Here is a 27,949-nt window from a genome sequence, read left to right as displayed (position 1 = left end):
AAACATAGAGGTCCTTCAAAGGCAGTCACTGGGTAAATATTGGCTCTGGTAATACTGGAAAGAAAGCCTGTCTATCACACTGAAGGAAGGGGTATTTCTGTATTTCTCTTACTGGCATTCTTTGACATGGTTGTCATTTTTACATGTAAGTTTTATTTAAATGTTTCTATAATTTGTTTCTCCAATGTGTAACTGAGGTTGGACAGACCTACTGACCTAGGGTGGCTTCTGATGCTTTGTTGTAGGAGCCGGCAGGAATGACCCTCAACATGGAGGATCCATCTGCTAGCACACATCCTCACTGACAGCCTCACCGACAGAGCCTTGGCTTGAACTACAGGACATTTAATTTTTTACTCTAGGGCATAGTTTGTATACTTGAAAACAGTGGATATTATTTTACTTTACCTTTCAGATTCAGATTTGATATACAAAGGGCTGAGATATTTTATTCCTAAAAGGAGTTTTAATTAGCCTTGATCTATTTATCTACTAAAGGATGATGTATATTATAAATTTTGTTGTGTCAGACTGTCACAGATGGGGGGTGTTTCTGAGTACTAGACTAGCTTCTGTGGTACTGTAAACCAAGATTCTGTTTTTCGGGCTTTTAGACAAAGCTCACTAAGTTAAAGTAGAATTGTGTAATATAATTCAGTAATTGATCAAATGACTTTTCCCTGAAGCAGAGACTCTTTAGAACTTGTAAAATGAGAAATCTTGCCGTAGGCAGTGTGTGTACAGCTGTAAACCCAGCACTCAGGAGGCTGAGGCAAGAGGATTTTGAGTTCAAGCCAAAAAGAAGGAACTGAGGGAAGAGAGAAATCAACTGTCTTGCACTATATTGTCCATAGAGACTTCAAAACCAAGCATACCTTTTTGTTGTTTGGAATTGTGAAAAAAACACTAGTTGATTTTATGGTTTGTATTTTTACCTTTATTGCCTAATTTTTTTTTTTTAACACTTGGAAGGAGAAGGACATTTATCCATGTTTTTTCTACCAAAAAAAAAAATTGGCAGGAATGCCATATTGCACATTAAAAGTATTAAAATATTGATTCATTGAGAAATTCAAGTAGGCATACTGTGATATTTTTAAATTATAAGTATATTTCAGTGGATCTAATCTTTAAAATTAAAAAGATTTAAGTTAAAATTTTGATTTTTGTTGTTAGACTAACATTTTTCTAATGAGATTTTAACATAGTTCAGTTTCTCTATGACCTTTTATCTGTCTTTGCTTGGTGTTCCTACAGGTAAAGCCTATTAAGGTCATTGCCTGAGTTCTAGAGTGGTCAAATAGACTTTTTAAGAGTGAGGAGTCCTTTGTTGATCTTAAACTTGTGTTGCATGTCTACTTTGTAGACAAAAATAAATGCTTATTGATAAAAATATTTTATGTAACAGATTTTATTTAGCATAGTTCCAACATTCAGCACAAATAGTTTACAAAAGATAAAAAGTCTATTAATAAAAGCCAGTCTTTGCACAAAGGACAGAGAAAAATATATTCTTGATTCAAAATATTTTACACTTCAGTGATAAACTGAGAGTGCTTTTATAAAGTTCATTTGTGTGTATGGGTACTTTCCCTGTATGTATGTCTGTGTACCATCTGCATGCCTAGTTCCAAAAGAGGCCAGAAGAGGACATCAGATCTGATGAACTGGAGTTACAGAAGGTTGTGAGCCACCTTGTAGGTACTGGATATTGAACCTGGGTTCTCCAACCACTGAACCATCTCTCCAGTCCAAGGAAAGAATGCTTTAAGAAGTGTTTCTGGCTGGCACCACAAGTCACTGGAGGTCACTGATCCACAGTCTTTCTTGATGTTTGCATTAATGCTTTCAGCTGGAACTACTTACAGGACAGGAGTCAGAAACACTTCCAGATCTATTACTGTCCTCTCGAGGCTTCTGCTAGGGAAAAGATAAGTATCCTCACGGCATCTCTTCTGCATACAGGTTTAGGAATAACTTCATCAGTATCATTTTCAGATCAATTTTCCATTTTCTCCAGCGCAAAACTTAATTTATCTTTTTTCACAAGTTCTGCTTTGATTAACTTCAGCTACTTTTTATCTAAATTGGTGACCATTTCTTCTAGTTTCCAGTGATCTGTTATGGTCTTTGTTTCAAGGCATTGAATCCTCCCTAGGTATGATGCATTTCCTCCATCTGCCATCTCTGTCACTGACTGCTGAGATGCTCCGATAGTGTCCTTACTGATTGTGTCATCTCTGACCACAGGAGTCTGAAAAGTGGGAACTTGTGGCAGAGTATGGACCACCTGGTGGGTAAGGACAGCTGGCAGAACCACTGGGATTAGGGAGAGGTATCCAAATGAATATAGAAATTCCCTTGGCACGGCTGGCATATAGGTCATTGATGGTCCTGTTTTTAGGTACAGTGGAAAGGATGTAGAAATGGTAGGTTGGAGAACACTGAAAAGGTCCTTCTCGAAACATTACAGTCATAACCTGAATAAGCTCCAGAAGGCTGGAAGGTAGATCTTCCCATTTTGAACCACATGCTTTCAGTAGTCACTGAACTAGTGGGCTTAACAAAATGAGATGGTATGTGTCCAGCAGCCATAGGTATATTGGAATATTATACATACTGCTTCCATAATATATAGGAATTGTTCCAGCCTGGAATTGCTATCGTTTTAAAAATGAGTCCAGTCAGTACAATTTTGAGATTTTTGTATGTAGTAATAACTGACAGTTTCACATACAAATGTCTGTTTATGCATGGATACCATGTCCTACAGCTGGCCCTAGGGCAGCACCATGGCACCATACACCTCCATCTTCACAGGCATCAGCATCAAGGGCTGCCCCAGGTCTCCAGAGAACTGCAGAGGCTATGCCAAGGCAGCACCAAGTAAATACAATTTTAAAGGCTAAATTTATCCTTAGAACTGTATCTAAGACATAAAAGTGTCTTATACTAAGCTATTTTTCTACAGTTGGATTCTAGCTACTCATAGTAAAATGTGGATTTTACTGGAAGAATGTACGACCAGATGAACATGATGAGCTGTTGAAGTAGAAAATCTGTCTTATGTGAAGAGACTCAGAGTTGGGTTTACAAGTTCTTACTGATCCACTGTGGTCAGTGCAAAGAGGAATTCTTTACCAAGTAGATTAGTGCTGTCTTTTAAGACATACCAGGGAAAATGTCATCATTCCAACAGTAAATGAAGCTGGCTTTTACAAAGGATATTGTGATAGGGCGAGGTAAATTGTTTTTAATTATTTACGATTACTGAAGAATTTTTAAGGCAGGGTCTCAGTGTTTAATGAAATTTGAATTTGAATTCACCATCCTTCTGCCTCAGCCTTCCCAGTGGTGAGATTACAAGCATGTGGACCACTTCTGACTCTGAATAGTGTTTTGAAGATTGGAGGCAGTGGTTGAAAGAGGCAGTGTCCATGACAAAGACGGTGGTTTGCTGTGGTTCCTGCTCTCCTGGCTTTTCACTCTGCAGTATTGATTGATATTTTGGCTCTCTCAGCAGAAAACCAGATTTGTGAGCACATGGTCTCACTTGGCAGGTAATTGTTTCTTACATGCTGAATTGATTGGGGTCTTAAACCTTTCTTCCCAGATGATTCTTCCTATGGCTGCTGAGGAATGATGACAATAAAAGGCCGAATTGCAGTGTCTCCATCAACAGTTTGCTCTCTATGTGGGCACACGATGACAAAACCTCCTGAAGCGAATCACTGTCTGACCTCAGTAATGCCAGGGTGGAAGCTTCCTGCCTATGGTCAACTTTCCAAGAGGGGCTAGGAAAAGCCTTCCCACGCTAAGAAAAATAATCAGTCTCACTAACTACCCTGATCAAGCAGAATCAGTGTTCCTTGAGATACACTTACCAAATCAAGGACTGCTAGAATTGTAAAAGTAATAGTAGCCCTTCCAGAGTAAGATAGCTAAATTGGGCAGCAGTTTCCTTGAGGCAAGTTGATATTTGCTCAAGGAAGGATGAGGTTTAATCAGTGTGTATCTATTATTAGCTGGAACTTGAGAACACTGTTTGAGACAAAAGCAGTTCTTAAGGTCAGGAAAACATTGCTTTGCCATTTCCTAAACACTAGGTGTTGGCCTGAAGCAGAGATAGCTTTGTGGTATAATGTGATGTGTTTCTCTGGCACAATACTACATTAGAAAAGCTACCTATGTCTTTTTTTTTTCCAGCTCAATTTTGCTTTTAAAGACTTAGAAACATCAGCATTTCATTTTCAGAAATAGTATCTGAATCACTCATTATAGTGGTATCTGCCACACACTTTGCTGAGACTTCTTTCTCTGCAAAGTCTAGAAAATCATGAGTTGAAGTATCTGTGCCCATTCACTGAAAATATGAGGTCAGTCAGTCTCTATGACAAATGGCAGGTTACGTGCTGGGCTGATGAGAAGAAGTCTAAGAAAAACAGTATTTTCTATGGGCCCATTGTAGTAACCGACTCTCAGGTTTGTGTGTCAGTTCTTTTGTAAGTCTTGGATGTTCCTAATGTAGACAGTTTTCTTAATTGCTAATTTCTCAGATAAAATACTCATGTTAACAAGACCTATTCAGAATATTGTAGACTGCCCCGTAGATCATAGATTCTGAGATCCACAATTACCATGGAAATGTTACCTAAAATATATGAAGTGTGCTACTTAAAATTAGGTATAAATGAGAATGTGTCCTATAAAACTTAGTGATCTCGTTTCTGTAAAGTTGATAAAATTGGTAATAAATGCTGTTGAATAATTTTAAGTGGTTGTATTTTGGGATTCCAAAATGTGTTTTTAAAAAACTTCTATTAAATTGTTACTGATTAGTGTTCTTTTTTTTGGACAGGTGATTTGAAGATTTAAGTTGAACTAAAAAAAATGTCATGAAGTTTAACCTATGTTAAATTAAACTCATTTAATTACACTTAAAAGTTGATTGTGGTTATTCAGTCTCACTTAAGATTATAACTACTTCCTTTTTTGGAGATGATAGGTAACTTGTGGCCCAGGCTGGCTTTAATTTTCCATGTTTACACAATCCTGTCAGTAGTCCCAGATAGCTGGGACGACAGGGCTTAACCAGGGTGTGTACCTAGTGTAAACATGCTAAACCTAGAGTAATCTAGTGGTACTACCAACTTTATGTACATCTAATGTTCACCAACCACAGCTACTCTTTATAGTCTGTTTTCCTAGTGAGACCCACGATTGTGATCTTGACCTCCTCATTGTAGGGTCTGTATTTGAGAATTTTACTTATGGACACTTGATTTCTCCTTTGTGTGCCACAACACAGCTTGTCTTCTGATGTGCACAAATTTTTGAGTTGCTTGTGTCTTTTGTTGCAGCTCTCACTGCAAGGGTCCCTTCCAAACTTGTACCTTAGCAGGGTGGGGATCATTGCATTTGTCTTGGAAGTTACATTAAAATGAATGTGGTGAATTATCTTTATCTGGTGTCAGCTTAACAAGACTGACAGCTTTTATATGTTAATAAGTTTTAGGCATATATTCACGGGTCTCAGTTCTGTCCTTGTTGGCTACAGGTTAAATGTTATTTTCCTAAACTCATGCAACCATCCTTTTGACATGTTGACAGGACACTTGTTCACACTCAAGAACCACACAATCTTTAAAAATGCACACACACCATCCTTGAAATGCTATTTTAAGTTTTCAATTTTGCGTTGGGCTACAGCTAGAGCTACCCTGGGCTAGCTAGAGGTTAGACATGCATATCAGCTATAAAGCTGTTTCCCACAGTGAGTCTTCGAAACTTGTCACTTTAAAACAGTGTTTCCCAAGTGCCATCTTCAAAATGGTGGTGGCCACTTTGGGGCATTGAGAGAAGTCACCTGTTTAGTTCAGATGTGGGTCACTCCTACATGGGCTCAAGGCCCATTCCTCTAATCCTAAGAATAAGAATGTATCAAACATCTGGAGTTTCTGTTCCTTTCCCACTGTCAGAACAGTAATTTGTAAAATAAAACAAAATCACCAAGCTTGGCTTCCTTAAACTCTTGCCAAATGTTGGAGAACAGATTCTATCCCTATAAATCTATTCTAGAAATCATAATTTCTCTAAATAAAAAGGCATGTCAAAGTTAGATGTTAAAAAAAATAACAGTTGGATGTGGTGGCACACACCTTTAGCAGGCAGAGGCAGGAGGATCTCTAAATTCTAGGCCAGCCTAGTCCTTATAGCGAGAACTCCAGGACAGTCAGGGCTCCATAGACAGACCCTGTCTAGGGCACCACTGTCTTAAACACTGACCTTTATCTCCCCACCAAACAGGCATCTAGGGTACACCCTTCTGGTATACCAGAAAACTATAAAACAGAAAACATGCCCATTTTAGGCTACCATTGATAAAGTTCCAGCTATTACAGCCTAGCAAAAGGTCCTTGCATGAGAGTGCCCATGTTTGTTAGAAGTGTATGCTGACCAGGATTATACTTTTAATCTTTTTTTTTTTTTTTTCTGGTTTTTTGAGACAGGGTTTCTCTGTGGTTTTGGAGCCTGTCCTGGAACTAGCTCTTATAGACCAGGCTGGTCTCGAACTCAGAGATCCACCTGCCTCTGCCTCCCAAGTGCTGGGATTAAAGGCATGCGCCACCACCGCCCGGCACGTGGCTTTCTTGAATTTGAGGCTAGCCTGGTCGAATTCCAGGACAGCCAAAGCTGCACAGAGAAACCTTGAATTGTTAAGTCCTTGGTTCAGACTCTGCTTAATAACTACACTCAGCTGCTCTGAGCACAGACTGGACCATGAATTCTCAGTGTCTTCACTTACTCTCATTGAACATGTTTTGTACTAGAAGCTACAAAGGACAATATTTGGCTTTTAGGTTACTCTTCTAGAAAAAAAGTGGGTACTTTGTTTTAAACTAAAAAAAAAAAAGCAAAACACCTGCACTTCCTTTCCTACAATAACTTTTGAGAATAATTATTTCTCCTATGGATTGTCATCAGCAAGAGAGTTAAAAAATACATTTCCCCAAGTTCTTACCAAAATTCACCCATGGGAAACTCCTCTAAGAAAAAGGAAATTTTGCTTAAGTAAATAGTGTCATTTATATTTCTTAGATAAAGCAAGCAATCCACTCAAGAGTTCAACAGTTTTAAAAACCAATCCAAATACAGTTGAGCAACAGAAGGGAAAGTTCTGGTGAGGTATTATTTTGATATTTTGGTCTCTGAAGGGGTTTCCCCAGTATCCAGTGTCTTCAGCAACCGGAATAGGCCTGCAGCTTCCCGTATCCTACTAAATTCAATACAGAAGGCCTGTACCTCTATAAACAAGTCCTGCACGTTAATAATTTTGTTACGGATCAACGACTGGAGAAACACACATACAAGACGCACCAGGCGATTCTGGAAAAGAAAAAGGGGTAAGTTTTAGAAACCTGTTTTCCTGGCAGATGATAATATTACAGCATTTCTACTACTCACCTGCATATATTTATCCTTAATTTGTTCACAAGTAGAGATGCAGTTTGATATGTAAAGGTGAATGAATTCAGGAGGTAGATCAACAGCTGTAGTTAGTCTGTTTCATGAAAGAAAATTTGAGCTGTTAACTGTATTTGCTAATATTAAGAAGTAATAGAAGCATGAAGTCAAAATTTATGTGACCCAATTCTCTACTTTTAAACACAAGAGCCACAGCCACTTAAACCTCTGACCGTCCTGTTAAGTTTATATTTACATATTTTACTCTGTAATTACCCATTATACTGTGTTCCTGGCTGAATCACTGTCAGTCTTGGTCTTACCCACTTCCAAGCTCAACCTCAACAGTTACTATCATCATTTAAAATGTAGAAAAGTCCTGTAAGTATAAGCACTGTGAGAGGCAGTGTGTCTGAGATGAAGGTGGACCAAACAGCACAACATATAATCACATTAAAATGAAGCTTTGCAGAAGTAATATGAACCTGGTAAAATTACTTGAATAGAGACCAAAACAGGCCTTCCTGAGAACAAGACACACAGGTTTAGAACTGACCATTACAAGTCCTGAAGAAAACTTAGCAACTGTGTAACAAGCTTAAGAGTTTTTAAACTCAAGAGAATATTTTCCAAAGCATTAAAAGAAATATGAAATGGGTCAGCCAGGTGGTGGTGATGCACACCTTTAACCCCAGCATTTGAGAGGCAGAGGCAAGCAGATCTCTATGAGTTTGAGGCCAGCCTGGTCTGCAGAGCAAGTTTCAGGACAGCAAGGGCTACACAGAGAAACCCTGCCTTAGGGGAAAATAACCAAATATTCCACACTGAGGTCAAGTTCAATCCAGGAAATATTAAGACACAGGGCTGGCTACTGCAAACTATTTGACCTTAAAACAAAACCTAAGGCACTGAAGTACTTTAAGAAAGCTGCCACCCACGCTCTGCCTTCTGAGATCTGTGCATCAGCAGCAAGGCTGCTTCATCCTTGCGAATGATAAATTATATGGGTGCTAGGAAACAAGCAGAACCAGGAGCTGGTTGGTAAAGACACTTCTACAGGAATGCAGTGAGGCAGAATCCAAGAACACTCAGGTTGCTCCATCCAATGGCAAATTTAGCCAATGCAAAAACAGCAATTGTGACTATGATAAAGGAGGTCCCAGCAAAGAGAACATGCGAACAGCATGTTTTCAACGGGTAGCCAGCCAGCCAGGCTCCACAGTAATTAGAAAGCTCATGCTTCCTTCTCCCGCCTCTTTCTTGTGCACCGAGCTACCTGCCAAGCTTTTGTCACCAGTTGACTTAACACACTCTTTAGTTCAAGTTTAAAATAGTTGTCAACTTATATAGAGATGTTCAAAAAATGTGTTTTGGCTCACACCTATAATCCAAGGTTCAGAGAAAGAGGCATTTTGAACTGCTAAATGAGTTTGAAGCCAGGATACTATTAGATCCTATTTCAAAAGAAAAAGACTACCTCAGAAAAATAATACCCACCCACCTAAGTACATTTAATTCACAATTTACCTTAAAATACATCTGTAAAGAAAATAAAAGATGAAACCTACATAGAAACACACCCTTGAGGGTCACTGAAGAGCAAAGTCAAGAAAGAGCTGGGGGGGGGCAGTCTGGGATACATAGAGACTCTGACTCAAAAAAAAAAAAAAAGTAACAAAAGCTGGGAGAACACTAGCAATCTTCAGGACCGCATGCCTAGAAGTCCAATTCTAAGACCCACAAGTGCATGCTGCCAATACTGGCTGCCAAGGAATGGAATACCTGGATTGCAGAGGGCATAAAAGACAGTGATGTAAATTTAACAACTGAGTTCTTAGAAATGGAGGCTAAATTCACAGATAGTGAATACTAAGATTCAATGTAAGCTAACGGTATCAGAAAAAGGAAAAGAAAGAACAAAACAAAAACTTGCTACAGTCTTTCAAATTTCCAGGTAATTTAACCAGGGTTTGAATATTAACTATACTTCTGGTGGAACATGAAAGCTTACCGATTTACGACCTCCATTGAATGTAAGGACATATCCATGTTGACCAGGACAGAAAAATACTCCGTGATCTGGCTCGACTGCATTAGCTTCAGCAGCATCTCTATAGCAACTAAAGGGTTGTTCTCCACGAGGTCTGGAAGTTTCGCTGGAGTAAGGCCAATATGATAAACAAGTTTGGGATCTTTTTCCAGCTCACCAAGGAGCTAAATAAAACCAAAGTAAGAGGTTCTTGAGTCATATTAGAGTATGTTACCTACATATAAACCCATGTTTTATATAAGAATTATAAAATTATCCTTGTTGAGTTAATCTGTTAAATTTCTTCCCTCAAAGCAATATTCATTATGTCTTGATGCTTTTTCAGATTTGAATTGTGATGATAGAAAAATAAAAGGCAATTTGTAAATCCACTAGTCATTCTTCCTATAGACATGACAGTCTTGATTTTGTCTGGTAGTATACAATATGACCATAATAGTGTCATTCTTAAAATCTCAATTACCAACTTCTCCCAAAACATACAAGCCAAGTTGAGTGTGGTAGCACACATCTGTAATATAAGCATTAGAGCAGGAGGCAGCCAGCATGGGCTACAGAGTGAGTTCAAGGCTATCTGAGGTATATGTAGTAAGACCCTGTTTCAGTTTAAAAAAAAAAAGCCACACACAACTCCATAAACCACAGAATAATTCAGAACAAGAGCCAAGCCCTGTCTTATCCAGAAATAACAGAAATACTCTAGAAAGGGATGGAATAGGAGACACTTCAGGTCTTCTACCTATAGTATTTTACAGTTCAAGTTACACCCACACTCTGCAATTCAAAGAGATGGAAATATTGTTTTCCTTGTCCAAATACACACTTTTTTTGTTTTGTTTTGTTTTTCGAGACAGGGTTTCTCTGTGGTTTTTGGAGCCTGTCCTGGAACTAGCTCTTGTAGACCAGGCTGGTCTCAAACTCACAGAGATCCAACTGCCTCTGCCTCCCGAGTGCTGGGATTAAAGGCGTGCGCCACCACCACCTGGCTCACACTTTTTCTTTAAAACAAAATCATTTATCTTGAGGCTGTCTCCTTGGCCCAGGCTGGTCTTGAGACCCTATCTTGTGAAGCCTGCCCTTTAATTCATGATTTTCTTTTTCTTTAAGATTTTATTTATTTAATTTATTATGTTTACAGTACTCTACCTGCATGTCTGCCTGAAGGCCAGAAGAGGGCACCAGATCTCATTATGGATGGTTGTGAGCTACCATGTGGTTGCTGGGAATTGAACTCAGGACCTCTGGAAGAGTAGCCAGTGGTCTTTTTTTTTTTTTTTTTTTTTTTTTTTTTTGAGACAGGGTTTCTCTGTAGCTTTGGAGCCTGTCCTGGAACTAGCTCTTGTAGACCAGACTGGCATCAAATTCACAAAGATCCGCCTGCCTCTGCCTTCCGAGTGCTGGGATTAAAGGCGTATGCCCCCACCTAATTTCTGATTTTCAGTCTCTACCTTCCAAGTGCTAGGATTACAGGCATGCACCATGCCCTTTTGTCTTTACTGTTACATCCTTCTATCTACTCATATATTCCACACTGGACTACAAACAGAAACTACAAACAATTGCTATTGCATCACTTAAAAAATATTTGTGGGGAAGCTAGAAGATGATTCAGTGGTAAGGAGCACTTTCTGCTCTTCTAGAGGACCAGGGTTTGGTTCCTAGCACCCACATGGAGATTCTCATCTTAACTGCAGCTCCAAAGGATCAGATGCCCTCTGGCATCTATGGGCACTGCACCCATATGGTGCACAGACATGCATGCAAACAAAACAACCATACACCTAAAACAAATCTTTTTAAGTGGTAAGCTGGATTGGAGGTAACAGTTTCTTCCTACCAGTTGTAACTTGAAAGTGTCCAAACCTAATAAAATACATAACCTGGACTGTCTTTGCTCTTCTCTCCAAGGGGTCCATCTAGTAATCTCGAGCAGTAGGAGATATGACCTCAGTCCACCATTAAACACTGTATGCTAAAGTCTTACTCCCTGAACCTCATTGCTTATTAAATATTAGTAACTCCACACATCCTCGAGTTACTGTCCAGCCTAATACAGCAAAGCACATGATATGCCTAGCTGATGATATGCACTGACAGTGCCCCAAATTGAGACCCTTCCTATCCCACCACCTCTCCCTGAGACAAAATGAACAGTCTAGATTTTCAGTCATTAGACTTGTCTCATCAGAGCAAAATTTTCAAATTTTGGAAAGGCCAGAACACAGCTTCAGAGATCGCTTCCTCCTGAATGCCGACTAAGGGAGGATGGGACACTGCTGTAATACATACACACCTGGGTTTGTTGGGGAGAAGATAAAGGGCTTTTGAAGGCTTTGGCCATGATTCGCTTGATCTCCACACCAGTGCTATTCTTTACACACATTGATTTATCCCACTGAATGGCATGCTCGGGTTCTGTAGGATTTAGCCAGGCCAGTTCATCCTCACAAATGTGCAGAGGTGGTGGTGGGCGGATGAACTCTGGTCGGAAGTGGCCTATAATAAGAGTAGTACAGTGAGCTACCATCTGCACACACCTTATATTCATTTCATTCAATGAAGTGCAAGAATGCCTTTAATAAGAATATATGATCAACTTCATGCTTCAAACAGTAATGATATAAAATCAGAGTTCCACTCAAATTATAACTAAGAAAACACACACACAAAATCAGCATGATGCCAGGAACCAAATGTGCTTTTTGGAAAGAGGAAATCATGTGCATGAATTTTTAAAGTCAAGTATGTAGCTTTAAAAAACTGAATTTTACTGTTCATCTCTACTATATTCTAGACAGTAAGGCAGGAAGTCTCTCATCAGATTCAATGAAAACAAGTATTACAAAAACTGAAAAGTTCCACCGAGCAATGCCAGACGTAAAGTTAATTCACATATACCTACTTTCAATAGGTGGTTTTGGTCCACTAACTAAAGACTCTGTGATCCGAGAGGCAACAGAGCTGTCAAATCCAGAGTTAGAGGAATCCGGGTCTGGGTCACTGAGGATACTTGGGAAGCTAGCTTTACTCTGGGTTGGCAGTTCAGACTGACGTTCTGGAAGAGATTCAGACAAACATTTTAAGCCAGACCCGGGGACAAGACACATGCAACCCCAGCATTTGGAAGGTGGAGGCAGGAGGATCAAGAATTCAAGGCCAGCCTTAGCTACTTGAGACGGGGGACAAAGGACATTTTGAAATTGAGAACACCATGAATAGAGCAGGGGTACAAAATAGATACCTTTTAACTCCTATAAACCAAACAACATTAAAATAACCCAACAAGGACAAAAGAACTAATGATTTTTACAGACATTTTACAGAAACTGTAAATGGCCAATAAACATTTGAAGCGATATTAGGAACCAGGATACAAACATGTTTCAGACTCTGACATTTTAAAAATAGAGGGCTAGGGGCTAGAGATGGCTTAGTGGTTAAGAGCACTTGCTTCTGCAAAAGGCCTGGGTTCAATTTCTAGCACCAGTACAGCAGCCTATAACCATGCATAACTCCTGTTCTGGGGATTCCACACCCTCTTCTGACTCTAAGGGCACCAGTCACGTATGTAGTATGCATATATACATGCAGGCAAAACACTCATATGTATACATATAGATGTATATACACATGTGCATAAACATACATATGTGTATATACATCTGTATGTATATAAACTAAATCTAAGAAATAAAACAAAACCAGAAGACTCTAATGATACAATTTTTTGAAAGATATTTTCTTGTAAGATTTTAATCTCTTGTAAGATATCTCTTACATTCTAAGAAACTGGAATTCTTTCTGGACTTCACAGCCCAAGTTAATAATATACCTTGAGGTCACTTAAGACTTGACCTAAGAACTTGCTGTGTACTCAAAGAACAATGTAACAACCAACTTTACTTGCTCTTGGATTTCCCATGTATCAGCTTTACAACATAAACTAAATGCACAGCTGTAATCTTAAATAGTGTGTAGAGACCTTATACAGCCAGGCGCTGATAAGGATTCCTGTTAAGTATCCTCACTCCTTTCCCATGTGATGCCACAATGTTCAAACAGAGTCATGGCCTTTGTTAGAGATAGTTAGACATCAGCAAAGATACACACGACAGGACAATGGGAACACTGGAACAGAGTCACACTCACACATCAGAGAGACTACAGATGCCAGGGCAACTACAGACTACAGGTCAGTGGTAGCTTACACCTTTAATCCCGGCCCTCGAGAGGCAGGGGCAGGCTGGTTTATAGAGGAGTTCCAGAACAGCGAGGACTGTTACACAGAGAAACCCTGGAGGGGATGGGAGGAAGACAACAACATAGACAAGAGGACAGAGAGACTACGGACAAGCCAGACCAAAACTACAGACCGAGGGAAGACATAGAGAAAGAAGGAAAGAAGTCAAACTTGGGTTTAATCTTGGTCAAATTAATCCAAGGTAAAGTGTTCAGCTTTCTTTCCTTAACATGATACTGATGCACTCTGGTGTTCTGAGGCTTAACTGACAAAGAACTAAATTCATGATAAAACGTGCTTTAAAATTAGATGGTAAAGACCATCAACCCACTGAAAAACTAGCCAAAGACATATGAAAAGATACCTCAAACATTCCATATAATATTCAGTCTTAAACCCTGTCTCAAAAAAAAAAAAAAAAATTCAGACTTGTTCAGTCAACAAGAAAAATGCTAACTGAAATAAACCAATGCCACCTTTTCATTCTTGATTATAAAAATAAAAGAAGTTAAATAACAACTATTAACCAAGATATAGAAAAACACATAACCAGTTAAGAGTTAGAAAGCCAGTCAATATATAACAGGTATTTGTTGGGACTTTTAAATCAAACGTCTGAAACGAACAAACTGTTAATGGTAAATCTCTGCTCCGTGCAGTCACTAAAGCTCAACTTGTTTGCTTGTGTTTTTAAAATTAAGAACACACAATAGAAATCACCCACAAACATAACTTTAGTACACAGATCTTACTAAGATATCTGCTTCATGTGTTACACAGATGATCTGGATTTGGGATGTTCGCTTTACCTTATATTTTCTTCACATAGGGTCTCACTATGTAACCCTGGATGGTCTAGAAATCAGAGATCCACCTGCCTCTGCCTCCTGAGTGCTTGAATTAAAGGCCTGTGCTACCATGTCTGGCTCAGAGATGAACCATATGGTGAGCTCTGAGGAGGAAAGGAATTTGGACAGCATTCATCTGAGGGGAGGACAGAAAGCTCCGACTGTCACTCTCTCCTGCAGGCAAAACAAACAAAGAAGGTTCCCTCTCATATACAAATTAACTTTGCTTATATATGTATATGCAGTGTGGTAATGTTTGCAAATTCTGGAAAACTAGAAAGGGGACCTGAGGGAGTAAAAGGAGGCTTTCAGGAGGGGTAAGGACGGTGATACCACACAGTGACACAAATGACTGTGAACAGGGTGCTAGAGTAAAAGGGTCTGCGCAAGGGTGGACAGCAGGGAGGTGGGACGAGAGGATGGATGGGGCATCAACTAAAAGCACACAAAACACAGAAAATAAAAAGGAAAGTGAAAGAGGGGATGCTGGGGTAGAAGGGCTTAATCTGGCATGGTGGTTGGTACACAATACTTTAAGCCCAATACTTAGGAGTCAGAGGCAGGAGGAGCTCTTAGTTAGAGGCTAGCCTGGTCTACAGAGCAAGTTCTACGACAGCCAGGAACAGCCATAAAGAAACCCTGGATCTGGGACTGGAGAGATGGCTCAGAGGTTAAGAGCATTGCCTGCTCTTCCAAAGGTCCTGAGTTCAATTCCCAGCAACCATATGGTGGCTCACAACCATCTGTAATGGGGTCTGGTGCCCTCTTCTGGCCTGCAGGCATACACACAGACAGAATATTGTATACATAATAAATAAATAAATAAATAAATAAATAAATAAATAAATAAATAAATATTTGTAAAGAAAGAAAGAAAGAAACCCTGTATCGCTAGTTCCAGGACAGGCTCCAAAACTACAGAGAAAACCGGTCCTGAAAAACCAAAAAAAAAAAAAAAATACAAACAAAAGGGGGGTGGCAGACGGGGATGGGGGCAGAAGATGGGTAAATTAAAAAAAAATAAAAGTAATAAATCTGGATTTTAAGTAGAGGCTCTCATGAACAGACAAGAATGCCCAAACGGCCCTTCCTTACCTGCCAAAGCTAACTGAAGGCCGCTAATGTCCACGGACTGCCCCATGTTTCCAACATCCATCAAGGCGATCTGGCGAGGTGTCTTTTTGAAGAGTTCCCTTGGGGGTGCCAGCATCAGCTGGGAAAGAAAAAACTTTTCTGGTGGAGTTATAGGAGGCAAAAACCCTGCAAATAAAAATGTACACCGATTTCTCTCCAATGGTTACTTTTTAAAGTTAACTTGAATCTGGTAAAACAGCACTTGCTACTTGCCACACCAAGCTATTTTTATAAACTAAATGTAACTGAGTTCCGGTTAATCAAATATAAAGTCTATAAACAAGTGTATCATTGAGATTCTGCGATCTAGAGAAATGTCAGTGAAACGCATGGCTATAACTCTTCAGAGTTTTCTGTTATCAAAAACTTCGATCCCTGCGTAAGGCTAAAGCTTACATAGGGTAGCATTCAGAAAGGCTTTTTTAGGGCTTGGAATACAGCCCAGTTTAAATACACTTTTTAAAAAAAATCTAGGGGGATAGAGAGAGATGGCTCAGCAGTTGAGAACACCGTCTGCTCTTCCAGAGGACCGGGGTTCAATTCCCAGCACCAACATGGCAGCTCACAGCTGTCTGTGACTCCAGTTCCAGGGCTTCTGACACCCACACAGACATTCATGCAGGCAAAACACCAATGAACATAAAAACAGATTTTTAAAAAAAATCTAAAATGCAGCTTTGTGACAGGGGTGGAAGGTGTGAGTGGGTGGGTGGGTATAGCTGTTCTAGAGTCCTGGGCTAGGCTTGTGGGGTAGAGGGGGTGACCCTGTCCATCTGTGGTACCAAAGTTAACCTACATCTGATGTCGGCAATGCTGCAAAAGTAAACATTCTACAAATCTGTTCCAGGAGACATGACTTAGAGAAGAATGTCATCCTCTGCCCACATGACATTCCAGCAGACCAAGAAGGCAGCTGTGTGATGCGGATTTCAACCTGCCACATCTTCATGTTCTCAACACCGACTTCTTTACTCTGAGACTTAAAAGGGGAGGGGGGTAGACTCGGTCTCACTGGCTTTAACTTCGCATACCCCAGGGTCTTTTTTTTTTTTTTGGTTTTTCGAGACAGGGTTTCTCTGTGGCTTTGGAGCCTGTCCTGGAACTAGCTCTGTAGACCAGGCTGGTCTCGAACTCACAGAGATCCGCCTGCCTCTGCCTCCCAAGTGCTGGGATTAAAGGCGCGCGCCACCACCGCCCGGCTACCCCAGGGTCTTAAAATAACGAATGAGCCGTATTTGACATACTAAGCTATGTGCAGCCCTTCGGTGAGCTGTACGATGTGTTTGTTGGCTTTTTCGGTTAGGAAGGATCATTTGGAGTGCAGCAAATTTAAAAAAAAATAAAAAGCACACAACTTGGAACTTTTGGCTACCTCTTCCCTATTTTAGTGAGAGTGTGGATGGGGCGGGAGGCGATGATCCTCTCTCTCCAAGGAGACTGGACTGTCCTAGCTAGCGAGCTGTGGACGGTACCTGAGAGCGGGGGCCGGTCGGGCTCCTGTCCGCCGCGGGCGGGCGGCGCGGGGTTGAGCAGATGCGCGAAGCTGGCCGCGAAGGGGTTGGCGGCGAGCGGCTCGGTGCGGTACATCTCCCAGAGCAGGTAGAGGGCCGTGAGGCGCTGCGCCGCGCTGGGCAGCAGGTCCGGCTGCTGCAGCAGCATCACCAACACCGAGCCCAGGCGGAAGTGGTCGGCCTTGCTGAAGTAGTGGTGGAAGGCTGTGGACAGGCCCTCGAAGGTGCTGCCGCCGCCCGCCTCCTCGGAGATGATGCTGAGCAGGCTCGAGAGTTCCTTCGGGGTCAGGCTCATCCTGCCCGCGGGGACCCCGGGGCCTCCACTCCCTGGCCCGGAGCCACCTGCTCCGCCTCGGCCTCCGCTCGAGCCCGCGGGGCCGCTCCGGAACGTCGCGGCCGCTTCCCGCGCTCCTCTTGGATCCGCTGCAGAGTGGAGCCGGCCAGACGCCGTGCTCACCCCGCCGCCGGGCATCAACTTCGCCTGCTTGTCTCGCCTCCCGGCCGAAAGGCCCTGGCACCGGTTTGCGGCTTTCCGCCCCAGCCCCCGCCCGCGGCCGTAAAGCGCACCGTAAAGCGCACGACAGCGTCGCAAACAAAACAGCGCCGAAGTCAGACGATCGGAACCGAGAAACAGCGCAGAGCGATCGAGCCAGGCCGAGCCGAGGTTCCGGAGACGCGAGGTGGGCGGGGCGCCGTGTCCGGAAGTGGGGGGACGTTCTGGAGGGCGGGGCCGCATGGTCAGAGAGGGGGTCCACCTAGTCTTTCCCGGCCGGTGCAACTTGGGAGGGGTGAAGGTGTGGTTTTTAAAGCCAGTGAATGCCATCTCTGGGAGGTGGGTGGCGCCAAACCGGCCCAGTTTGCCTAAATTATGATTTGAAAAATGGGTCTTAGATGCTAACTGGCTTAATAGAACATTCTTGATGGTTCATGGTGAAATTATATGCAAATAAAAACAGGTTTCTCATAACCAGTTTAAATAGGCTTACTCCTATTCTCAGAGATGGGATCCTATTGCTAATAAGTGTTTGTACATGGTTAGGTAAACGGAAATCTGGGCAGTACCTGGTGCTAGGGATGCAGAGGCAAGCAGGTATCTGTGAGTTTGAGGCTAGCCCGGTCTGCATAGTGAGTTTCAGGATACCCACGATTACATAGAGAGACCATGTCTCAAAAAATAATAAAAAGGAAACAAAAAGCTGAGAAAGTGTCTCAAGAACTGCTCATTTACAAAATCATTTGCTGTACTTCTTTTTTCTTTACCCTGACCTAAGTAAGATGCCCTTGTCCGAACACTGGAAAATCCTGGAAACTTCCTTACATACCAGCCTCTTGGTTTTGGTATCCTGTGATCTGATTCAGATGTTCAAAAACACCACTGCCAGCTCCCCATACACACACACACACACACACACAGGTGCGGTGTGGTGACCTGTACCCACGCCAGAACTACAGATACACACAGGAACGTCATCAACATCACCTGGCAGCAGCTTAAGAGTTTTCTATTTGCTTGCTGGCGAAATTCTCAAGGAAATTTTGAGGAAGGGGTGCTGGGTACAGCGCATGTTTTAAGGACTTCTTTAGTTCACTGTTAAACTCTTAGAGAAGTCAGACCAGTGAGTGCTACAATCAGCAGAAAATGTAACTTGGCAAATGGGGGAAGTGATTCAAATTAGCTCTGTTCTTATTATAAATCAAGTACGTTCCCTTGGAGCCCTTTACGTTGTTGGCTCTATTTGTGACAGGTAGTCTACAATACTAACACTGATTTGTCTAGGTATTCAGTGTCACAATTTATTAATAATTTAATTGTTAATACTGCAGGAGTGTCTCAAGATGTTTTAAAATATTTGAACATAGCATGTTACCCCCAAATAGAGCTGCTTTTCTATCACAATTAGTGTGGTACCAAGAATTTCTTTCATGTTTCCATTCTGTATTTGTTTCTAGGGCTTCTATAGCATAACCACAAACTGGGTATGTTTTCATAGTAGAAACAAACTTTCATCTCCCTTCCTGGGGCTGAAAATTTTTTTTTTTTTTTTTTTTTTTTGGTTTTTCGAGACAGGGTTTCTCTGTAGCTTTGGAGCCTGTTCTGAAACTAGCTCTGTAGGCCAGGCTGGTCTCGAACTCACAGAGATCTGCCTGCCTCTGCCTCCCGAGGGCTGGGATTAAAGGCATGCGCCACCATCGCCCGGCCTGGGGCTGAAAATCTTGAATCTGGATGTCAGCTCAGCCATTCACCTCTGAGGCATCAAGAGAAGAATCCTTCCTTGTCTTGTTCTAGCTTCTGGCATTTACCCAAAGTCCATGAGATCCCTTTGCTCATAGCTACATCGTTCCAATCTTTGCTTCGTCATCTGGCCTTAATTGTGTCTTCTCTAAGTTTTTTCAGTGACTTCCAGGTAGCAAAAACTGTGCTCTGGGCACTGTATGGTTGTTGCTGTCAGAGCAGCTGCGATAACACCCACATGAAACCCCCCCCACACACACACACACACACAAAACTGGATCCACTAATGTTCCGTTGTGGAAGGGAGAGTGGGCTCATGTGGCTTCTGAAAAAGTGCATTAGACAGATGCACAAAGCATTGTCCCTTTCCCAGGGTGGACCCTAGTTAATGCTTGCTAGAATTATGTAGTGTGGTTGCCTATCAGTTGTCTGTGCTTGCTGTGGAACAGTTAACTATGGAAAGATGTGTTATGTTTGTTTATGCGGTACGATACTATAACTGTGTGAAGGTGTGTTACATTTGTTTATGCTTGCAATATTACTTTAACTGTGTGAAGGTGTGTTATATTTGTTTATGTGGGATTTGTTTAAGGATGCAAGGATGTGTCACTTTTGTTTTACCTTGCCTGTCTAAGGCACCTGATTGGTCTAATAAAGAGCCGAACAGCCAATAGTTAGGCAGAGGAGGAATAGGCAAGACTGGCAGGCAGAAAAAATAAATAGGAGGAGACATCTAGACCCGATAAGGGGGAACGAAGAAGAGAAAAGAGAATGAGGGAGAAAGAGAAGAAGACACCTTGGGCCAGCAGACACAGAGGTAGGACATATAGAAAGAAAGGTAAAAAGTCAGAAGGCAAAATATAGATGAAGATAAGTAGGTTAATTTAAGTTAAAGTTTTAAAAAAGAAGCTATCCAGAAGTGAACAGAAGCTAAAGCCGAGCATTCGAAACTAATAGTGAGTCTCTATGTCATGATTTGGGAGCTGGTTGTTGACCCAAAAGAAAAAGTCTGGTATATATGCTCTGTGGGTTCCCCCTCCCCATGCTCCTGTAAGTATCCACCCCCAACTGAACTCATTAACTCACCCACCTAAACTTGAGGTCTGGTTTTGGTGCCCTACCTGGGGTGAATAGATAGAAAAAGCATGAACTGTAAACAGGGGCATAAAAGAACCAAAGATGTATCTGAGAGGAACATGTGTTGTTTCTACTGTGGGTGATCAGACCTACAACGGAGCTGAGCTGTCTGAAGGTGGGGCAAACCCCAGGCAATTTTTCCCCTGTGCGGCTCTCCTCAGTGACTGTTCCTCGGTGTAGTGGAGAAGTTTTATAGTAGATATTCAGAGAGCATAGCCTGAGGAAGAGACGTCTAAGAGAGACCATGCTGGACATGACTGGAAGACTGACCTGTGCCATGTGAGGAGAGACAGGAAGGCAAAAGGGGAGATGTCAGGGTGGTTGAAGAAAGAAGGCTCTCCAAGATGAATTTTTTTTTCCTACTATTTTGTTTGTTTTTTGAGACAAGTTTTCTCTGTGTAACAGCCCTTGCTGTGACTAGTTCTGTATACCTGACTGGCCTCGAACTCACAGAGATCCGCTTGCCTCTGCCTTTCGAGTGCTGGGATTAATGCGCCACCACCGCCCAGCCCAAGATGAAATTTTAAGGCCTATGTTGTATCAGGAAGGTTCAGTCTCTTTGATGGACTGAAGGCGTGTTTACTGATTGTCACACAAAGTATTTCCTCATTCCAAGGTCCCTAATTTAATTTACATGACTTGCTAAAGGAAAGCATCATGTCTCCACATGAATCTAGTCCTTTACTATGTTTCTTTTGCAATACACATAATACAAGAGCTTCGGGTGTGCTTGAGGCATCTTGTGATCAAAGCCACAGACTTGCCACTATGCCCCTTCTGCCAAATAATTCTACAGAACACGAGGAAACAATCTCTGTTTCCTGTAGGATTCTTCAAGGTCAAAGTACTTTTTTTTTTTGTTTTTTGTTTGTTTTTGTTTGTTTTTTTGTTTTTTGAGACAGGGTTTCTCTGTAGCTTTGGAGCCTGTCCTGGAACTCCCTTTGTAGACCAGCAAAGTACTTCTAAAAGAAAGAAAAAAAAAAGTTGTTCATTTTAATATGTATGCTGGTTACAGTGACTGCTCAATTCCTACAACAGGGAGATCTGGGAGCCAAGATACTAAGAGACAAAGAGGTCAAGGGAACAAAAGAAGTAAAGGGGTCAGAATAACCAAAATGGCTGGATTACATAAAGAAGAGCCACAGGAAGAAGGGCCTCCCACCCCTCAGCTGGAGAGTTCAGGGTAAAGAGGCAGGGTATGCTGTGATCCATACCCTGTAACAGGTAGGGACTGAGGGATGCTGAGAGAACCTGGCAGCCGTGTCGCCTTTGATATGTTTGATAGGCACCTCAGTTAACCATTTGTCCCAGGTTTGAGATCCAACAGAGGGTCAGCAAGGTGGCTCAGCAGGTAAAGGTACTGACAACCTGTGTTTGAGCTCTTGAACTCTCATGGTGGAAGGAAAGAACTGCCTTTCAGCCTGACTTGTGAGGCTGTGGGATACAGAGACTCGGGTGGGATGAATCTGAGTGTGGTGGGTGCTGAGAAACTGAGTAATATAGCTACCCAGCCCTCCCTAGGACAAAGGCTGCATGACCTGAGACAATAGGAGAGAAATCAGTCCCTGGTGGACTGACCCTGTGAGCCCATAGGAATACTTAGCCTTTGGTAACTGAGGTCCCAATGCATATCAGAGACTGGAGAACAATAGAGGAGTTTGTATTTGGAGGGTTTTTGAGGGGGAGCAGAGGGCCAGCATATCCTTAGCAAGTAATCAAGTTAGTTTTGTACTTGCTCTGTAGCACAGGCAATGTTCAATTGTTCCAATGTTCAATCCTCCTGTCTCCACTTTCCACCATGCCCAGCTTTGTTTAGGGTCATTTCAAACTACACACTTCATCGAATGTCTGACTTAGCAGTTCACTATGAGTGTGTGAGAATATCCATTGCATTATTTTTTGTTTTGTTTTGTTTTGTTTTTTTGTTTTTCGAGACAGGGTTTCTCTGTGGCTTTGGAGCCTGTCCTGGAACTAGCTCTGTAGACCAGGCTGGTCTCGAACTCACAGAGATACGCCTGCCTCTGCCTCCCAATATCCATTGCATTATTGTGAGGATTGAGGGAATTTCTAATCCGAGTGTCTAATGAGATGAAAGCTTGGCCATTGAAGGAAACCTCCTTTGTATAAGTGCTGAACTCTTGACTCTGTCTGGAGGACTGGTCCAGCCAAGTCTTGGGACGTGTGGGTGCTCAGCTTCAGTAATGTTCTAGGTGGAGGGACAAGAGAAATAAAAAAGAGGATGTGACTGCTTCTAGGTATGGAGAAGTTTTATCGTAGATATGAGGAGAGCATAGCCATGTGAGAAGGGGAGTCAGGTCAAGAGGTCAAACATGCAAAAAGGGTAAAAAGAACTATCACAGCAGGAACAGCTGGATTATGTAGAGAAGAGATGCTGAGGGAAGGGCAGCCCAGTTGTCTCTGGGCTGGAGATTAGGGTAGGGGGCAGGGTATGCCAGCCAGGAATGCACCTGTGGGGCCTGAGGGATGCTGAGACAACCTGGCAGCCAGCGTCTGCTTTAACAATAGGCACCTCAGCCTTTTGTTCCTGGTTTGAGACCTAACACTAGGTGCTTTCTGCTGCTGTGATAAAATGCTGACCAAAGCCAGCTTGTCAAAGAAAAGGTTTATCAAGAGCTAGTTCCAGGACAGGCTCCAAAACCACAGAGAAACCCTGTCTCGAAAAACCAAAAAAAAAAAAAAAAAAAAAAAAAAAAAAAAAGGTTTATTTGGTTGACTGGATTGCTCCCCAAGGCTTGCTCAGTCTGTTTTATTATACCATCCAGGACTACCTACCTGGGGTGGCACCACCCACAGTGGGCTGGGCCCTTCCACATCAATATTTAATCGAGAAAATGCCCCCACACTTGCCCACAAAACAGTCTGATGGTCCAGTTCCTCATGGAGCTTCCCTCTTCCCTGGTGACTCTAGTTTCTGTCAAGATGCAAAATAAATAAACAAACAAAAAAACAAGTAAATAATAATAATAAAAAAAACCAACCAGCACAAGTAAGCCGTAGCAAATAACCTTCCCGAAGTTCCACCTCCCCCAGCAGTAAAGAAGAATACCAGCTGGACCACATCGCTTTGTAGCCTTTCCAGCTGGTGGGCAGCGAGATCCAAGATGCTTTTTATTTTCACTTCCCAGTCAGGTGTGGTGGCACATGCCTCTGACCTCAGCAGAGACAGGCAGATCTCTGAGTTCAAGGCCAGCATGGTCTACATAGCAAGTTCCAGGACAGCTAGCATTATGTAATAAACTCTTTTTTAAACGTTTTTTTTTTTTTCACTTCCCTAATGACTAATGGCATGGACTGTTTATTGTGTGGCAATTTCTGTTACATACTTCTCACTGCAGCTTCTGCCCAGTCTTATATTTGTCTTCTTATTAATTTGCATGATAAAAACTCTAGGTATGATGTCTCTGTAAGATTTATGTAGTGCACCAGGAGGTGGTGGCGCACGCCTTTAATCCCAGCACTCGGGAGGCAGAGGCAGGCGGATCTCTGTGAGTTTGAGGCCAGCCTGGTCTACAAGAGCTAGTTCCAGGACAGGAACCAAAAAGCTACGGAGAAACCCTGTCTCGAAAAATCCAAAAAAAAAAAATTATAAAAAAAACTTATTAAAAAAGATTTATGTAGTGCAAGGAACTTCTACAACTCATAAACACTTTCAGTAGTGTAGCAGGATACAAGATTAACTAAAAAAAATCAGTAGCCCTCCTTTACACAGATAAATGGGCTGAGAAAGAAATCGGAGAAACATCACCCTTCACAGTAGCCACAAATAGCATAAAATATCTCAGAGAAATTCTAATCAAACAAGTGGAAGACCTGTATGGCAAGAACTTTAAATCTTTGAAGAAAGAAATTGAAGAAGACACCAGAAAATGGAAAGATCTCCCATGCTCTTGGGTAGGTAGAATTAACATAGTAAAAATGGCAGTCTTATCAAAAGCAATCTACAGATTCAGTGAAATGCCCATCAAAATCTCAGAAATATTCTTCACGGACCTTGAAGGAACAGTACTCAACTTCATATAGAAAAGTGGTTTGGGGACAAAGTGGCTGTCAACTGAACCACAAACCCCAACTTCTTTCTGATTTCAGCTTGCATTTTGTTCTTCTTATTTTATATACTGTGTATACAGGTGTTTTGTCTGCCTGCATGTTTGAGTACCATATACATGCAGTGCCAATGGAGAACAGAAGAGGGCGTCAAACCCCCTAGAACTAGAATTACAGACAGTTGCATGCCTCAATGTAGGTGCTGGGAATTGAACTGTGGTTCTCTGGAAAAGCAGCCAGTGCTCTTAACTTGTAAGTCATCTCTCCTGCCTGTAGTCAGACATTTCTTGTCCCTACCACCTGATCCCAAATAACCACTCAGAGACTTAATATTTTTTATAAATGCTCGGCCAATAGCTCAGGCTTATTACTAGCTCTTACATTTAAATTAAACTATATTCCTAGCTTTGCCACATGATCCATTCATCTCCTACTCCCTCTGCATCTGTTTGGCAACTCCTGACTCTGCCCTTCTCCTTCCCATTTCCTTAGTTTGGTCACCCCACCTATACTTCCTGCCCAGCTACTGGACAACCAGTGTTTTGCTAAACCAATTTGAGTGACAGATCTTTTTCTTTGAGACAGGGTTTCTCTGTTTAGCAGTCCTGGCTTTCCTGGAACTTGCTTTATAAACCAGGCTGGCCTTGAACTCACTGAGATCCTCCTCCTCTGCCTCCCAAGTGCTGGGTGGGATTAAAGGCATGTGCCACCACTGCCTGGCAAGGCTGGATTTTTTTTATTTGACAGACGATGCCCATTTTCAAGGTTTTTGTTTGATTCTTTTTCAAAGTCCCTGCTTTTTTGTTGATTTCTCATTTATTTCCTGCATCATCTAATTTCTTTTAAGTCCTTATCTCTATTCCAGTGACCTTTTAAAGTTTGTGTGTTTGTTTATTTATTTTGTGTGGAGGGAGGTCACACATGATTTATGTATGTTCAGGGGACCGAGGACAGCTTGAAGGAGTCATTTCGCTCCTTCCACCATGTGGGATGCAGGAACTGAACTCAGGGTGTTGTCTTTTAGCTGCAAGCTCCTCTACCAGATGAGCCCTCTACCAACCCTCATTGGAATTTTTTTTTTTTTTTTTTTTTTTTTTTTTTTTTTTTTGGTTTTTCGAGACAAGGTTTCTCTGTGGTTTTGGAGCCTGTCCTGGAACTAGCTCTTGTAGACCAGGCTGGTCTCGAACTCACAGAGATCCGCCTGCCTCTGCCTCCCGAGTGCTGGAATTAAAGGCGTGCGCCACCACCGCCCGGCTGGAATTTTTTGTAATAATTCTTTAGAATTTTTTTTCCTTTGAGACAGGATTTCTCCGTGTATTGACCCTGACTCTCTTGAAACTCGCTTTGTAGACCAAGCTTGCCTCAAACTCAAAGAGATCCACCTGCCTCTGATTTCTGAGTGCTGAGATTAAAGGCATGAACCACCACGCCTGACAATTCTTTAGAATCTTTATTGAGCAGTTGGACAGTCTGGTTTATGTATGTGTGTTTTCTTTTATCTTACAAGAGAGTAATTGAAATTGTTGTGTCTTGTCTCCTTGAGTGTGTCTGTGAACGCATTTATTGTGCTTGTACTTTGAGATTTGTTTATCTGGTGGATTGAGATTTCTACCATGTTTTTGTGGGTGGCGGTCTTCTGGAGATGTGCCTTGGGGTGTCAGCTTTACTTCCAGCTGGGTGTTTCAGTGCTGTTTCCCTTTAGCTTTGTTGGAAAAGCCCACTGCCTATGGGACCCATGCAACAGTCAGGATGGTCTAGCTGGCTGTTCAAGCAGCTATGGTATAAACAGGAAAGTATGTCAGGGGAATCATGGGAATAAGAAGCGGTATCAGGAGCAACAGCACCCCCTTGTGGGTGGTGCTCATACCTAGTCTTGAAAGCTCAAACAAGGGGCAGTGGTAGCCTTCAGGGCTACCACTATGCTACACTATGCTGGTGACTGGCAGCAGGAAGTATAGTGTCCCTATGTGCTGCTTTCACGGGGGAAGACAGCCCTCAGCATCCCTGCAGCTCGCCTTTGGCTGTGCACCCTGTGGGTAGTGTGACATCAGAGGGGCACTGCTGGAGACAGAAGAGGGACCAATGCTATTCCCTCGCCCTGTCAGCAGCATGCATGGAGGATGGTGTGTGGGAAGTGTATGGGCGGTGCCCGTCAGTCCTGGCATAGTGTGGGGCACATTCGACTTGTCTCCACCCTGGTCTCAGAGGCCAAGTTCCCAGTTCTCCAGGGTGGCACACTCCACGTCCCCCTGTGGACTACAACAATTATCCCTTACCATGCAGGGCACCCAGTGAGTTTAACTTTGCTGGACCAGTTGGGTTTTGAAGGCAGCTACCTTCTGAGCCAGTGCAGGGGATATGTAAGCAACCCAAACTCAGACAACAGTTCCTTTCTCAGAGTGGCTCCTCTCTGTACCACCCTGAGAGTGGCTGAGAGAGGATGCTGCCTCTCCAAAAAAGAGTGACAGTATAGACCTCAGGTTACTGCACTCTTTGGAGCACAAGCCAGTGAGGATGGGGAAACCTGCCAGGAGCAGTGTTCGCCCTCACCACTCTGCTAGAGTTTGCTGGGATTCACTCATCCTTAGAGGGAAGACACCACACTGCTAGCTGTGGACAGGGAATGCTAGATGCCTTGCTGGGTGCTCTTTTTCTCTCTCTCATTTTTTTCTTTTTAGAGATAGGGTTTCTCTGTGTAGTCCAGGCTGGCTTTGACTCAGAGATCCACCTGCCCCTGCCTCTATTGGATTAAAGGGTTGCAAAGGCATGCACCACTCCTGCCCAATGTGTTTTTTCTCTTTCTATGCTGTAGTCCCAGGTCTCTGGATCTTTTGTTTTGTTTTGTTTTTTTCGAGATAGGGTTTCTCTGTAGCTTTGGAGCCTATCCTAAAACTAGCTCTTGTAGACCAGCCTGGCCTGGAACTCACAGAGATCCACCTCCCGAGTGCTAGGATTAAAGGCGTGCACCACCACTGCCTGGCAGGTCTCTGGATCTTTTTTTTTTTTTTTTTTTTTTTTGGTTTTTCAAGACAGGGTTTCTCTGTGGTTTTGGAGCCTGTCCTGGAACTAGCTCTGTAGACCAGGCTGGTCTCGAACTCACAGAGATCCGCCTGCCTCTGCCTCTGAAGTGCTGGGATTAAAGGCGTGCGCCACCACCGCCCGGCCAGGTCTCTGGATCTTACAAGCTCCCAGTATCTCCCAGATTTCTAGTGTTCCCCCACAGCCACTCAGCTTAAAATGCAGCTAATACACTTGTTTTGGCTGATG

At 42.4% G+C, this 27,949-nt stretch overlaps 2 protein-coding genes and 1 non-coding gene across 7 annotated transcripts in view; 2 read left to right on the top strand and 1 right to left on the bottom strand.

Annotated features, from left to right (window-relative positions):
• The window catches only part of Rnf149 (ring finger protein 149), a 29,746-nt gene extending 24,810 nt beyond the window's left edge, over positions 1 to 4,936 (top strand). The window contains exons 7-8 of one of the 5 annotated variants that reach the window (XR_009055624.1): positions 246 to 2,886; positions 2,972 to 4,936. Coding sequence is in view for 2 of the 5 variants with exons in the window: in XM_057751848.1 (XP_057607831.1) it covers positions 246 to 289 (44 nt within the window). In the remaining 3 variants the exon portion in view is untranslated. Of the gene's footprint in view, positions 1 to 245 lie in introns of all 5 variants that reach the window. The other 4 variants (XR_009055626.1, XR_009055625.1, XM_057751849.1 and 1 more) reach the window with 4 other exon arrangements.
• Positions 3,632 to 3,746, top strand: LOC130862496 (small nucleolar RNA SNORD89). Its single transcript, XR_009055662.1, has one exon. It is a non-coding gene; the product is annotated as a small nucleolar RNA SNORD89 (small nucleolar RNA).
• On the bottom strand, positions 4,905 to 17,792 carry Cnot11 (CCR4-NOT transcription complex subunit 11). Its single transcript, XM_057751847.1, has 7 exons — positions 17,209 to 17,792; positions 15,698 to 15,862; positions 12,417 to 12,569; positions 11,808 to 12,010; positions 9,476 to 9,678; positions 7,465 to 7,561; positions 4,905 to 7,386 (listed from the first exon to the last, which is right to left on the bottom strand). The coding sequence occupies exons 1-7, from the start codon at positions 17,717 to 17,719 to the stop codon at positions 7,189 to 7,191; spliced, it is 1,530 nt and encodes a 509-aa protein (XP_057607830.1). The 5' UTR covers positions 17,720 to 17,792; the 3' UTR covers positions 4,905 to 7,188.
• Between the last annotated feature and the right edge of the window lie 10,157 nt (positions 17,793 to 27,949).

This window comes from Chionomys nivalis, chromosome 19 (genome assembly GCF_950005125.1).
Source record: "Chionomys nivalis chromosome 19, mChiNiv1.1, whole genome shotgun sequence".
NCBI classification, from domain to species: Eukaryota; Metazoa; Chordata; class Mammalia; order Rodentia; family Cricetidae; genus Chionomys; species Chionomys nivalis.
This window is presented reverse-complemented; position numbering and strand designations above follow the sequence as displayed.